Source organism: Thermobia domestica, unplaced genomic scaffold (genome assembly GCF_964235325.1).
Source record: "Thermobia domestica unplaced genomic scaffold, izTheDome1.hap1.1 HAP1_SCAFFOLD_1027, whole genome shotgun sequence".
Taxonomy (NCBI): Eukaryota; Metazoa; Arthropoda; class Insecta; order Zygentoma; family Lepismatidae; genus Thermobia; species Thermobia domestica.
In genome coordinates this window covers 1-15,785 of record NW_027656737.1, presented here as the reverse complement: position 1 = coordinate 15,785, position 15,785 = coordinate 1, and the positions used below count along the sequence as shown (strand labels likewise).

General features: G+C 35.9%; 1 protein-coding gene across 1 annotated transcript in view; it reads left to right on the top strand.

The window, feature by feature from the left end:
* LOC145677549 (uncharacterized) overlaps positions 1 to 14,789 on the top strand; it is a gene marked incomplete at its 3' end in the record, with an annotated part of 41,775 nt that extends 26,986 nt beyond the window's left edge. Inside the window, 3 exon segments of the mRNA XM_081748028.1 lie at positions 5,506 to 5,586; positions 9,783 to 9,948; positions 14,654 to 14,789. Of these exon segments, the coding sequence (XP_081604154.1) occupies positions 5,506 to 5,586; positions 9,783 to 9,948; positions 14,654 to 14,789 (383 nt within the window).
* Between the last annotated feature and the right edge of the window lie 996 nt (positions 14,790 to 15,785).

Here is a 15,785-nt window from a genome sequence, read left to right as displayed (position 1 = left end):
AGGCGGCTGGTGGGTTCCAACACATCTTCGTAATGCGTCCCATTTGTTTAATCAGGTTTAGGTCAGGAGGTAGCACTGGCCACTCAATATGTTGGATGTCTTCCGTCTCTAGACATCCTTTCACCAGTTTGGCTCGACGGAGACGAGCATTGTCATGCATAAGCAGAAACAGTGGACCAAGTGCGCCTCTCAAAAGCCGCACATGGGCATGCAGAACCTCGTCTATGTACCTCTGGCCGTTGATGGACCAGCCTCGAAGATGTGCAGGTCAGTACGACCATTCATCATAATGCCTGCCCAAACCAGTACTTTACTACCACCATACCGATGCCCTTCCACGATGTTCTAAGCGAGTTCCCTGTTCGTGCCAGATCAGAGTGCGATGGGAATCGCTTTGGGAACTGAATCTGCACTCATCTGTGAAAAATACGGGACCCTGTTCGTTGGGGTCTACTGGTGATATTCTCGACAACACCGTAAGCGGGTCCTTTTGTGTGTCTGAGTCGGTGGAACGCATGTTGCTGGTCGTCGGTCATACAGACTACTGGCACTCAGTCTCCGGTACACAGTATGGCGTGACACTTTCACCCCTGAGGCAGCTGCAAGCTCCGTTGGCAGTTCTCTTGCAGGCATGGTCCGGTTCTGACGCGCAGTTACGGACAAGTTTCGGTCCTGTTGTGGAGTTGTCACTCGTGAGTGTCCTCCACCGGACCCACAGCTGGTGTCTCCTTTGTCGATAAACTGTTTCGACAACTTAGACACGACACTTTGTGGCACATTGATGGTTCGTATTACTGCTGTCTGTGTGTCACCTTTTTCCAAGCGCCCGATGATCCGGCCTTTGGTAAATGCATCCAAATGACGTCTTTGTGAAATATTCAATTAACCTATTTCCACGTTCAACTTAGCAGTACCCTCCACTCTTTGCACACACGAAATGCGCCTATTTCGAATCCAAGCACTAGTGTTTGCTTTATTCCCATAGGAGGTCAGGCAGACGTTTGCCACATCCGGTTCAATGCTCCTCATAAACAATACATGCCATCCACCACAATTTCTGTGTTCGCGATTGCTTTCCCGGACTTTACATGCAACTTCTTAAGTTTTGGACACCTGTGTATTTATCGATCTGAAAAAAGAAAGAAGTTTTTGTAAACTGCACAAAACACATTGAAAGTGATTCGTAATCAATTTCCCTCGAGGGAAGTGTTACATAATTACACTTATAAATCTTTAAAAAAAAAAGTTTTATATATGATATAAATATAAATATCAAACTGTTCGCTTTTCTGTGAGATTGATAAATATATCATCATCTTCATAGGTGATATATTTATCAATCTCACGGAAAGGGAACAGTTTAATATTTATTTTATATAAATATTAAACTAAGTATTAATAAATATTCCGTAAGATCAATATCATCACCTATGATGATGATGTTGAATATATCACATAATACATGGAAGTCTGTTAACAACCCAAATTTCCGTTCTCATGAGGACTTTGTCGAGTCTAGAACCAAATCCATCGGACGACCTAAATGGCCTCACTTTTCAGGTCTCCTTCATATTCCCAATGAATCAATGAAAATGATCATCAAAGTGTATTAGGAAATTCTTTCACGCATATTTTACAAGTTTAATAAAGATATAATAGACTAAGTCCACTTGGAGGACCAGAATATTGGTTGGGAAGCCGGGCTAAGTTTGTTTTTTTTTTTTTTTTTTTTTTTTTTTTTTTTTTTTTTTTTTTTTTTTTTAGTGGCTCCATCCTTGATAATAAGTAAAATTTACTGTATACGGCGTCCACGCCGTTGACTCCCTAACCCTCTATATTAATCGTTGTCTTTGAGTGTTTCTTGAAGCATATTTCCACGGGGACCTAAAACAGTGCAGTTGAACAAATATTGTTGTGTAGGGCTCATCTTTTAGCTGGTCGTGTCTCCGTGTAGTCGTCTTACATTTAATTCCCCCCGTCAGCAAAACTTTGCACATGGACCATGAAGTATATTCCTTCGCGGAAACCTCCTAGGAATTCATATCCATTTTAAGTGTGTTTGGCTTAGCTTCTAGTGACAACCTAGCACAAGCTTGTGCCTGTTTTTCGTGCGTGTCTTTTTGATGGTATACAAGTTTGCAATCAGTCATATTTATGGCATGTAAGTTTGCAGGCATATTATAAATCTGTATGCAGTTGGTGAATAGATGCCAAGACGAGAGAATAGAAGGTATTGAAAACAGTGAAATTTTAATTTTTGAACTATTTGTACTAAGCGACAATAATGTCATTTTAGGCTTTACTTTCCACCAATGTAAGTAGTTCCACTTTTTCATTAGTATATTGCTATACTTCTAATTAATATTTATTATGCATATCTAAAACTCAGAGGTAATTGTCCTTTTGTCTCCCTGTATGACGCCGTTGGTAGTTGGAGGTATGCATGTGGGCATAAGCCTAATGGAAAAAGACTGTAGAAAGCATTAGGGTTCTATTTTCACGGAAAATGTTAATTTAACCGTTGTATCAAATTGACTACATATTCTTAATCTGTATGTTGTTTTGTTTCCCACGTAAAAAGCTATTTATATTTATCCTAAGTATTTTTTCGAACGTAAGACCAGTGCCGCATTTAGGAGCTCGGCGCCCCTAGGCACTTTTGCTGTTGGCGCCCCCATTAATTAAATGTTTCACCACCCCTTCATCCCTAACTTAAAACTTAATTCAATTATGCTTAATTAGTGAATTAACAATTTATCACAGTTAAATATCACTCACCAGATACTACAGCTACAACTACGTAACGAAAATAACAAATGGGAAATATTTCCTAAATTATTTTTAGATTTCATGCGCTATCATTAAACATATTAGAATAGCAGCAAAGGATTGTTCATGAAATAGTATATTTGCTGATCTTTTTATATAACTTTCACAGGAAAAAAAATATTCAATTTTTAAATTTTGCGTTTTATGCACTGGCCTAATTGGCCTATTGGGAAATGCGGCATTGGGTAAGACAACATAGAGTTTTCTCTTTTGATCAATAGATGGCAGCACAAGCATATCATCAATGACATGACACATACCGTGCTAAGCGTATGAAAATATCCTCCTCTTTCGTATCCAGTGATAAGATTAAAATTTGGAAACAAAGATTTTTGTGTAATAGTTTAAATATCTACTTGTAGATCTACTACCAATTTATTAATCATCAGCTTACGCAGTATGTTTACCACTTTTATGTTAAGGATGAGAAACAAAGCCATTTTGTTTTTAACTTTTCAGTCACCCTCGTATATTACCGACCCCGTGGTCGGTGGTTTTCTTTTTTTGGAGAGTACAAGCACTAGCTTGTACTTAGATATCATTTACAACTGGAAAAACACATTGTTACAGTGTTGCCAACTTTATCCATTTTTAGTGTCTAGCCATTTGTTCTTAGTAGTTAAACGTCCTTTTAAATTAAAATTTCCATGACAGTAATATAATTTGAAACCAACTAGCTTGCTATTCTAATGGTTTTCTTGCAATCAGGGTGCCTGCTGGCCTGGGAAACGTTGAAAATCTGGAGTTGGTTTGGAATTTAACCTGACAAGTGGATTTTTCCCAAAGTCACCAATTTATATACTTACTTGTGATAAATTCTAAAGAAATTGCACGAAGAAAATTAATTTATGTCAATATAGCCAACAGTAAAAGAAGTTACTGTTTGAAATGGGGGATGACCATCGACACATTAGCCTAAAAGACAGTAACTTCATTCATTTATGTTGTGGATTCAGGTAAATGGCAACGTTGCATTTTCATTTAACATGGGGAGCATAAAGAATGTACAGCCCAAACGGCTCGTCCGAATTTTTAAAAAAAATCCTTCACTTTAGATTGAAGTAAAATTTCCAAGTCTGGAAAATTTTGGCCATATATATATATATATATATATATATATATATATATATATATATATCACATAAATATAGCTTTAAACAGTCTGTTTCAGCAGAACTATTGGTTATTATTGGCTACGAACGCTATACAGTTTAGCGTTACAAATGATATTCTTGAAACCTACGCAACAAAATTTATTCATAAACATGTCATTTTGTTAATCTCTATATAATCTACCAATTGATACGTAGCTTATCTTTGAATAATATTTTAGCTAAATAGAAAATAAAATTGAAGATTTCATCATAATTTTTGGGCTCTATCTTATTAACCACACTACGTACAGTCGTTTTTCTACTGTCATAATGGAAAGCTTCATGACGGTATTCACCGGTATCAGTTTCTTCTTAAGAGGTGGAGTGGTTTTCGTTCAGCATCAAGTTTTAGGTTTGCAAAATAATTTGTTTTCCTCAATTTTTTGAAAAATTACGCATAAGCTTTTAACGCTAACATGGCCGTAGTTGCCGAAAACCCAGGAATCTAATTCCTAATCCTAATTCCTTGTTCTACTCAGTGAGATCTATTGTCACGGACGCTATTTAACATCGTTATTAAACTTTTATCCTTGATTGTACTTTTAGTTTATTATTTTTCAAATGACTTTCAAAGAACTTTTTTAAAAAAGGTTAGATATTTCAAAATTCGGTTGTAATTAATTAATAAATTCTTTATCTGTGAAAACTGCAATGTATTTCTGTCTTTGAAATCGTTGCCGAGCACTGAAGTTAGTTACCTGCTAGAAGTCATCGTGTAAGTTTACGCATTGACAAATATGATGAAAGCAGTAAATTCATGGGTGCACGTTCCTAAGTTTTACCACAAGTACAAAAAGTCCATAAACTTAACTCGTGTTGAGAATTGCAGTTGCGCAAAAGTTTTTGTACTCTATATACATCAATAATCTGAAGTATGTACCGTTTCATATTTGAATGCCTAGCCATGAGTCAGTGCTTGAAATGTTTCAATAAACGCGACTAAACATAAAACTACACTCATTAATAAGAACGTTCCTCCAAAACTTTATTTTTTATTTCAATAAATAAAATGCTCATAAGTATTGGTGTCCAAATTATCAGTGTCTAAGTTTCTAAAAAGAAGTTAATTATTGCTATAAATACGATACCTCTCGCGTACTTTCCGTTCTATAAAAAATCGTAAATAAAACATAGCCTCACTATCAATTGGTATGTGTTGAGTCCTTCGATTTTTTTCCTTTTTACGTAAAACGCCAATATTCTAGAATTTGTCTCGCGTATTTCTTTTTCTTTTTTACTTTTTTTTTATTTATGATAATAGTGAACTCAATGTTTTGAAAAAAATATGTGTTCTTAACTTTGTTCTATTCATTTACTTCAGTTTTATGTATTCGCATAGGGAGTACGCAAACTTGAGTTAAAGAAAAGTATGCTATGAATTTATCTTTAAAATTCTTTAGAAAATGGTAATGTCAGTTATAACAGATTATTATAAGATTATTCTAGGTACATATTTTTTCTTTTATCAGATTTACATAAACTGCGGGCCATATTGTGTATTTTACTTTTTGTTTTATTCTAGGAAAACTGAAACCAGCCCAAGGGGAGTGTCTACAGAAAAGATAGTGAACAGCAGACTACGTGAAGATAATGATACCAATCCGTAAGTTTATCTTTAAAATGATTTCATTAGCTGTATACAAGCCTTGTTCAAGGTTGATCGAGACTTTGTTGTACAGAAAAGATAGAATTTCCAACAATAACCAAACTGTCAGTTTTCAGAGTACTTTCCTTTGTGTGTCCAATCACTGCTGCTGCAGTAGTCGGTGCAGGACAACTTTCGGCAGTTCTCCATTTGTATTGATTTTCTTTTTCTTTGAAGTGCACTCTTAAGCGACTCAATGATATAATTAGTGGGGGTTGAATCTGAAGTATAAGGTTTATGGGACAAGACCGTATAACATACTTCTGTCAAAATTGCTTCTATTATGTTGTCAGTGTGGGCCCTACATTGTCGTGAAAAAGAATAATTCCAATCACCTCAGGTCGTAAATGATATAAATTGTTTTCTTATGGTATCCTCAGGAATGCAATAATACTCAGTGATATCATTGGAAGGCGACTTTTATTATTATATTTAATAGAACTCCTTTGTTTCGTTATATGTGATGATTGATTGTAAAAATTCACCAGTGTTAGCTATCGGGAATACATCTTGCACAGACTGCCAACAGTAAATGATTATGGATGATTATTTCAAGATTGTTGACATTGGTATTCACCGCAGTCCCATTGCCATAAACTGTTACTCATCAGTTCACGAAAAAAATGTATTCAGTACAAGGAAAATGCAGAAGTGTTGCAATATTGTGGTACACAACATACGTACTTGTATATTAAGGCAGATATTACAGTACAATGAAAGCATTTTACACTCGATTTGGACTGTCTGCAGCCATCTTCCTGCCAGTTCTTCGATTCCACGTTGATACTACGTCGTGTCATTAGAGGAAAAGAACTCAATCACTGCTGTTTTCATCTCCTGGTAATTGATGATGTACCGTGATTTAAGAAAGCGTGCCCTTAGACCGAATGAGGTAGTAATCTGAAGGAGCAAGGTCAGGAGTATATGCCGGGTGTGGCATGAGTTTGATGCCGTCAAGTTCCTGAATTTTTTATTGCGTTTTTCGAGCTGAGCGTTGTTTTGCGTTGCTCTGTTGCAACAAGGTGCGCTTTTGGTTTACCAATGCAGAATATTTTTGGCGTAGTACAGCATATATCCACTTCAACTGTTCGGGAATATATCCACTTCAACTGTTCGGGAGTAAAGATAGGTATTGATGGCGAGACTGTTGGGAACGAACTTGAAGTGAATTATCCCTCGAAGTTCCACCACACAAACAGCATGACTTTAAGCTTGTAGCAGCCTTGTTTGACGACTGTTTTTGGAAGTTGGCCCTTATTCTACTATTTTTACACATTTATATTTCGAGAAAAAAAAAGCTACTTTTCGTCGCGTGTGACAATCCGCTTTAGAGAACACATGACGCAAATTTTTTTTAGCAGTTATCGGAACACATCTATTCTCCTCTGGACCTGAGCTACGGTCAGCTCATTTGGCACAGTGTGAAAGCTCCTGATGGTTTTGTATGAAGATGAAACACTACAGTGGACTGGGAAATGACGAATTGGGTTTGATAGTTGTGTTGTGTTAGTGGATGGATTTTCCTTAATGCCGTGTCGTATAACCTTAGAGTCTAATACTATAGAGCTGTCGGACCTTGGCTGATCTCCAACATTTTTACAATCTGATCGAAATTTCTGAAAGCAACTAGTTGCTGTGCTGTGGTTCGCTGCACCCTTGCGCATAACAAATGTTTTGGGTTATTGCTTCAGCGTTATGCGTGAGTTCGAACTCATACAGTAACAGTTCACGTATCAGACATTCTTGAGCACTCATCATCACTGCCACTAAAAACTGACGGAATGGCAAACGTCGTGTTAAGTAATCCCTATACCACACTCCTGCCGTTTGGTTGGTGAAAATATTGCAAGACTTATGACTAACCTTTGTATTAGGAGTATTCATTGGCGTAATTGTGGTCCAATGAACGTTTCCATGTGGTTCACCTAACAATTTTTGATCCTTCACTAAACTTACTGTTCATGCTCTCTTGCATGTAATATCGTTTCTATTCCATATTGTTAAAGTTTTAGCTGTTGTAATATTCTTATTTCTTAATACATTGGAATATATGCATTATATCATAGCTACATTGCTCACTGCAATGGTAGCTTTAACTGTTGCGTATGCGTCAGTCATACCGAGCACAGGAATACTCGCGAAGGAATAAGTTACGTTTTCCGCACATCGTGATGTAGATTTTTTATTTATTTTGTTAAACCCAAGGTCTTCGTCAGGCTAGAATGAGCTTGGTAGATTAATACTAAAAAGTACTTGCAGTGGCGTTTTTTAAGTAAAAGAAAAAAGGATAAAACATAACAAGAAATTCATGAACAGAATACTTTCTTATTAAAACTACAAATGTAAGGAGTCTCTTCATTGTTGTAAGCACGAGATGCTGACAAACGATAGGACTTTTTTTTCTTTCTTGTTTCCTTGTAACATCCTGTTGATGAGTAATTCAGGGATTGAACTATGTGTTTACCTTCAGTGTCCAGGTTTTTCGTAATTCGAATTCTCTTAAACTGTTCCAAAATTCTTATTAGTAATAATTGAGTTAGTTTTGGATTAATATGTTGTGTACTCGGCGAAAGAAGAATTTTTATATATATATACACGTTAGTCTACCAATGTAAATGTCTGAACTAGATCGGATAAATTAACATGCATAAGACTTTGCTTGCCTTTTGAAATTCACTTTGAACCTATCGTAAATATTAAATAAAGCTGATATTTGCTCGCGATATGGAATTAACCTCATTTGCCAAAGCTTTTTCGACCATGTCAGCTTGGTGTTCTTAGAGTTAACCTAAGTGTGATTACGAAAAACCTGATTTCAATTCTCTCTCTCTCTCTCTCTCTCTCTCTCTCTCTCTCTCTCTATATATATATATATATATATATATATATATATATATATATATATATATATATATATATTGTCCACGTAAGTGTATAACTGGATACCCTCTGCATCAGAGACTATGCTGTCATGAATCATTAGTTCTGTTTTATGTTCATGTCCATTTGTATATACTTCATGATTCATCATCGTATACACAGTAGTAGTAGTTGTTGTTAAACAAAGATGATGCTAACCTAACCTGATAATTTGCGAAGCCCTCTTGGAAGAGGCATTATTCTTGTAGGTGATAGCAATAATAATAATAATAATAGAATATAAAAATAATGATAAAATGTTTTAGCATCATGACAGTTATAACCCAGAAGGATGAAGAATGGAGAACAAAACCATAAACATTAAAAAACAATAAAAGAGTTACAATCGGAATTTGATATGTGTTGTTCAAGCAATATACTAAATGTAAATTAGGCTAAATTCGTAGAATCCGAAGTAACCGAGTAGATCCCGGGAGTTCTTCACTGGAATATTGTCTTAACAAGAACTTGGAAATTCATATCTATGATATTTTATAGAAGCAAAAATTTAGATTATTGGGACGAAACTGAAATGATTGATAATTAAATGAGATAACCGTTGCGCTAAGAAGTAATACATAAATTGGCTTGGGGAATAAGAAGTTTAATTGTTTAATTTCAAATCTAAAATTTTAAATAATACAATTACTTTAATGGGAGATCAAGTTATTTCTACTTGCCAGGTTATACAAACGGAAGAAAACCCTCAAAATCTTTTGTGGGTGTACTTTAAATTAAAAGCATATTGGCCTACACTAATAGTTTGTGAAACAAAATGAGAAAAAGCAATTCATATGCTCTTAGTAACTTTTAACTTTAGTTTACGGTCTGGTAAGTTATATTTAGCTCTTGTAATGTCGAGAAGCACACTCTTCTATATTTTAAGGCTAATATCAAAACTATGCAAGTAAGTATTGATAGTCTTTTAGCTTCGAGAAATAGGCTTCTCGAGAGAGAGAGAAGAAAATGTCCGTATCCAAAATAAGATATCAGGAGATATAGAGGGCACTTTTTTATTTTCTTTAGGTTACAAAATTGTATTTACCGTATATTAGTCACAAAATGTAAGATTGTGCAGAGAATTTGTAGTTAGCATGCTATTTATTAATATTGTTTTTGTTTAGAAATCCTCCTATTCCTTAAGTTACACACTTTCCAGCGAAACCGGCAATGAGCAAAATAGACAGACATTTTTTACTGAACATGAATGCAATTAAATGAGAGCTTTATTTTAGGTCTGTGGAAGAGAGGTTAGCAGAAGAAGCCGTTGACGATCCAGGAGAAGATAACCAATTGGAGCCGAGGAACAATGAAGAGGAGGAGGAGTCAATGATTGCTATGCCTGCTCCACGAGTAAAGGTTGGACCCGACGGGCAGATCGTTCTAGATGAACAGAGTTTGGTAAGCTGCTTTTTCTGTAATTTAATTGGTACGAAGACAGCGGTTATCAAAATATCGCCTGCGATTCTTTCTGTGTAATGTTGCTAGTGATACATATGACTGTAGAGTGGTATCACGAAAAATTATTGATCAATGCTTTAGTACTAGGTTCCAGTACCTTCATTTAGACACAAAAGCGCGATTGCAAATATAAATCAGACAAGTAACTCCTTTTTTTAAGGTCAAAAAACATAAAATAGTATGTCAGTGTTCGCAAATGACGCATTCTGTATCAAATATACACCGTGTCAATTTTTAAACTTGATGATCATTTCAACATTCCGTGATATCATCTCCATCTGGTCCAAATAGTTACAAATGAAAATCTAGAATCTTCTTTAAATCTTGATTAATATTATAACCGAAAACAGTGAATTTTCCATTCTGTTACAGCTGGCTAGTTCAGATAAATGACAGAAAGCTTCACTGAAACTGAAAGTTCCTAAAGTTTTCTGATTAGTTAATATTTTCAAATTACTGAATACTTCCAAAAAAAAAAAAAAAAAAAAAAAAAAAAAAAAAAAAAAAAAAAAAATACTAAACGCGGAAACACCTTTATTATATATTTGATTAGCATATATCTATCGACATTCAAAGTCACAGTCGCCAAATCATGTACGCTATTCTCTCATAAGTAAATACGTGGAAAAGCTAAACGAATGCGAACAACCAGTGAGTATGAAGTAAGTGGTGCTGTGAGCATGTAGTTTAAGAAAGAGAACCATAGCGCACAGACGTAACTGTGAGAAGCCGACAAAATTTATTCGGATTGCATAATTTGGAGTTGCGAGTTGCAGTTTATTCCCCAAAGGAACATAGGGACTTCCTATAACCTGGCAAGTAATCCCTATGTTCCTTTGGGGAATACCTTGCACACATCTTGCGGTTTGAAACACACTTTTTAATCGAGCAGGTATGACTTCGAATGTCATGTTCTAAACTGCACTCTCTATGTTGCATTGTTTTTGAATTACAATCCTCTGAAGTTCATTTTCCCACGCTTTCAGTACCTTATATCGCCGAAACTATCCCTCACTGACCAAAGTTTCAGAGGTTTTTTTTTTGCTGGTTTGAGTGTCGGGAATAAACTCCCGAAGTTTGTTCAAATAGTTTCTTAACATTCTGTATATGTAATTTTGTAAATAATTATTCCACACGGACATCACACATTTTCGATATTAAAACACACAATATATATATATATATATATATATATATATATATATATATGCCAGTAGGTTAGAGGAAGAAATCCAACGACGTGCCTGAAACATAAAAAATTTGATGTTAAAAATCGGGATATAAAGAGAAAACTGAAGATCACTAACATCGTTAAATTTTCCAATACGCGGCATGGTCATATGGTTACATAAACGCTCAGTGTGCTTGAAATCCAGGGTTCAAATCTCGTGTATGCAATTATTTTTTTAAGTGCAATGCCGTTGTTTGAAACAGAAACGATATTCAACAACAGCACGGAACATAATATTCATGTAAAAAGATAATAGTGTTAAGACATTTATAGTTGAAACGAAGGGATAGTTCGTGATCGTATTTTCTAACATGGTACTCACCTAGACGCTTTGCACCTACTTCTCTGTGTTCGTTATTTTTTTCTTCCATTTCAACTCTGCTTTTCTCCTATATAATGAAGCGTTTGGCGAAAGATCTTACGGAGAACCTCTTTTAGTGTTCTGTGAATGAACCCGAGACCAAGGGGCCTGGGGAATCTCAACAATGCTCTGGAGATCATTCAAGCCACCCGAACTGATAGGGTGGCAACACCGCACGAAACACTAAAGAATCGATTGTTGGGGTTAAGTGTTACGTTTCTAGTTTCTTTTGCATGATTACCCGTGACACCAGCTTTCACCGAGAACGCTCCTGTGGTATAGGAGAGATTGAAGTAAGGAGCCGAACGTAGAGCGATGGATTCAGTGATTTGAGTTGCTTGTGTTCGGACATCGTGACGGCCGTATGCGTGTCTGTAGATTTGTAGCTGAGCAGGAAATATCCAGCATGTGATAGTCATACAAGACCCACATTTAGCATTGTGAAATGAGACAATAAGATGCATTTCCTGTTCGTTTTCGTTCAGGGAAGTATGATTAATGCGTTGTACACTCATGTCCAAAATTATTGTCGCGTGTCTATAAATATGTTGTTGTAGGAATATAATTTGATAACGAATTCTCCCGGTATTTCTTATAATGTTAGTATATGTATAATCGGTAAAGACATGTATGTAGCAAATTTCATGTCAAGAAAGCAGTAAATAAAAACAATAAAACAAAAAACAAAACTTTCTTATCCATTTAGCAACATTTTGTTTTACTCATTCTAATTTTCGTATTTATAATTCTTCCTATGAAAGGATGAGGGTCCATAAGGGCGTTTTTTGGCTCTGAAAATCTCTAAAAAATGAAAGGAGTACTACAACAATTCTAACTACCGGTATTAAATATAGAACATACCTAAGTAACGATGCAATACATATTTGTTTCACGCTATTCATATTTACGTTTATTTTAGAGCTCAAACTCGAGTAGTTGGAGGATTTTTGCAAAAATTGCTGATTTTTCGTTAGTCTCGTGCTTGTTAAACTATGAGCGCAACGTTAATACACTTTCTTATTTATATAATATACTAAGCATATAACAGCACATAAAATATGTAAGTAACAAGGTGTATCACGATTGCGCTCATAGCAAAAACCAAGAAAAAGCATATCAGTAAGTAGTTGCTGCACTGACGTCATGTAGCACAAAATTGCCTGTGAAGACCAAACGAAACCGCATTTGATCACACGGAAGGTGCATTTGTGAGAGAAAGAAGGTCCATGCAGTGATTATAGAAGAACAGAAAGCACTGTAGTAACTATATGCGAAGTTGTAGAGATGTGTGTGTGGTACAAAATATTGAAGAGTCAAGAGAGACCTATTCCAAATTACCACATTTCTTACAAAGCAAGAAACAGCATACCGCAAATGAATCGAATGAGTCACGACTGGTTACATGTATTATTTGGGTGGTCGAAGCTGTCAGTGGTTTAATGAAACGATGCAAAGCGCTAGGACAAGTAATGCCGAACACAGAGATACCCATGATCGGCGAGTTTGTTCGAATTATTTATGTTATGTGCAATGCTTTTCAACCTTCTCGTATCTGAACTGATACGGAAGACGAGATCATCGCCGAACGAATTCTAACCTTGGTGAACCAACCTAATCATTTACAAACACTAGTAGAATTCGAAAACTGGGAAAACGCAAGAGTACTTGGCACAAGATGTCCGCTGACACTTCAATGAACTTTCCAAGATTGACCATTCAAGAGTTGCGCGACATGACGCTTGGGGTATCAAATTAAGCAAGCCAAGTTTTATACAGAGAAGGATTTGAATGAATTGGGTCTTTCTTTATGAACTATTTGTTCACAAAGAGAGGGAGATGATATTGTTCGTGTCCAACTACAATCACATCAGACGTCTTTCAAAACGCATGAATTCAGTACCACAATGGTGTTTCACCTCCAATTCGTGGCTGATATTGCGAGTGCAAGGTTGGTGCACGGGTAGTTAAGTGTTGTGCACATATAAGCGCTGTATTATGGTATTTGGGTTATCAAAGATATTTACAAGCGCCAGGTATTCTTTACTTCCACAAGCCTCCTATATCATGAATGCTGACCTTTCTCATTGGTCTGAAAGTGGAGAAAGTTGTGAAGATGGCTCGGACTACTTACTGCGTAGGTTTTCACATAGTTAATTTGGTTATTGTACAAGCCACAGCGATTTTTTACATTTTTGTGATTTGTTGCATTAAGAATGTTTCAGTGTATTCAGCTAGGTTATTATAAACTTTTGGCTGTAATTTGTGTGTATATTTTTATACTTAGAGGGGGGAAAAACCTTATGGACCCTCATTCTTTACCATAAATATAAATTTCCCGAGTATATACGTAGTATCAGTATTAAAAGTACCCTGCAAAATCATTATCAAATTATATTCTTACAAGAAGACAGTTATAGATATGCGACAATCATTTTGGACATGAGTGTACATTCGTAATCTTCTGTCTTGTGGGTGTCATCCACTAGCAGAATAACACGTGTTCTCATACTACCAGAACAAATCAGCGTACTCTACTCGGTGTACGCTTTTTACGCTGGATTGCCAGACCTCCAAATCCAAGCCCTGTTGAACACATGTGCGACATAGTAGAACGAGATGCGACTGCCAGCCGGACTGCGGTAACGACCATTGCTTAGTTACTCCGAGATCTACAACGAGCGTGGGATACCGTGCTGTAGACACATTCAGCATTTGTATGACCGACTTAACCTTCTAACATTGGTTATTGTTACTTGTAGTCAAATATACTAACTAACGGTTCATGACCTGAGACACCTACAAACGAAAATTGAGAACAAGTGCTCGCCAACATTATATGTACCTCCAAATATGTGTAAAATTTGTTAGCGCTCTATTAAAAACATTCTTTATGTTGGTGTATAGATTTAAAAGATAAAGTGACGTTATGATGGTATTATAAAAGTTACATGTATTTTTCTTTGTCATGTATCTTCTATGTCGAAGAAATTATTGTCAGACTTTGTATATAACGTAAGATTCCTTTGATAAAATCTAATAATGTTCGTTCACAGGTGATCGAAACAACGGATGCAAAGAAGGGACGAGCGGATATGGAGAAAACACCTGTTGTATTTGAGGGCAGCTCGGCGTTTACTAATTACGGAACATGGAGTAAAAAAAGAAAATCGGCCGATTGGTCTAGCACAGGTAGGTCACACTGATACTTGCATTTATATCAGCATTTACGGACGCTTCGTTGATGTTAAATGGTAAATATTCTCGCTTTTGATGCGGGATACTCGGGCAGGATTGCTGATTGGCAAATATACAAAAGTTAGACTTTTTAGATCTAACAAAATTTATCATGAAGTTAATAATATTTATGTAGTAATAGGCTATCGTTATATTAGACGTATCTTAAATAATTAGCGGGTTAAATGAAATCGATATAGGAACACACTGAAAAATTTTATTTAACATTCAGCTTTTGATTTCTGTAGAATCCTTCCACAACCTAACTTCCGGCTCTCCCCTGGTACCTCGGTGGCTAAGATAATGGAAAACAAGTAGGTAGAACTACCTATTTGTCTCAGATTTATAGCCATATTACTTAAGTTTTATTTACAATGTGGGTTACGCGAGCACTGAAATTTATCCTCCTCCAGCGCACCCCTACCCTCTCAAAAAAAAAAAAAAAAAAAAAAAAAAAAAAAAACTTAATTCCAGCAGTATTTTATAGACGTCAATGGAAGTTTGACTTGAGATGAAATGCAGTTTTGAGGATGGCTGTATAATTAAAAGAAAAATTAAATTAGGAATAATTCGAATGTTGGTCACCAGATTCAAGTTTGTCGAAAAATTTGTAATATATGTGCACAAGAGTAAGTCCCATGGTTTTTCCCAGCGGTTGCATATGTGCATCGTGTATGATGTGTGTGTCATGTGGCCGAAGCATTCAAGCAATAAAGGTCACTAGCACGCTTATAAATAGTGGTGCTGCGCTTTGTATCTGCTTTGATAATCGTTTTAACCAAGCGTAATTCGGGAAGTTTTGCTGCATGAGTTCGAACTGAACCGTAACGCGACAGAAGCAACCCGAAACTTGTGCAAAAGTGATGAGGTAGTTCAACCTAACGATCAACCTTAGAGATCACAACCTAACGATTATATATATATATATATATATATATATATATATATATA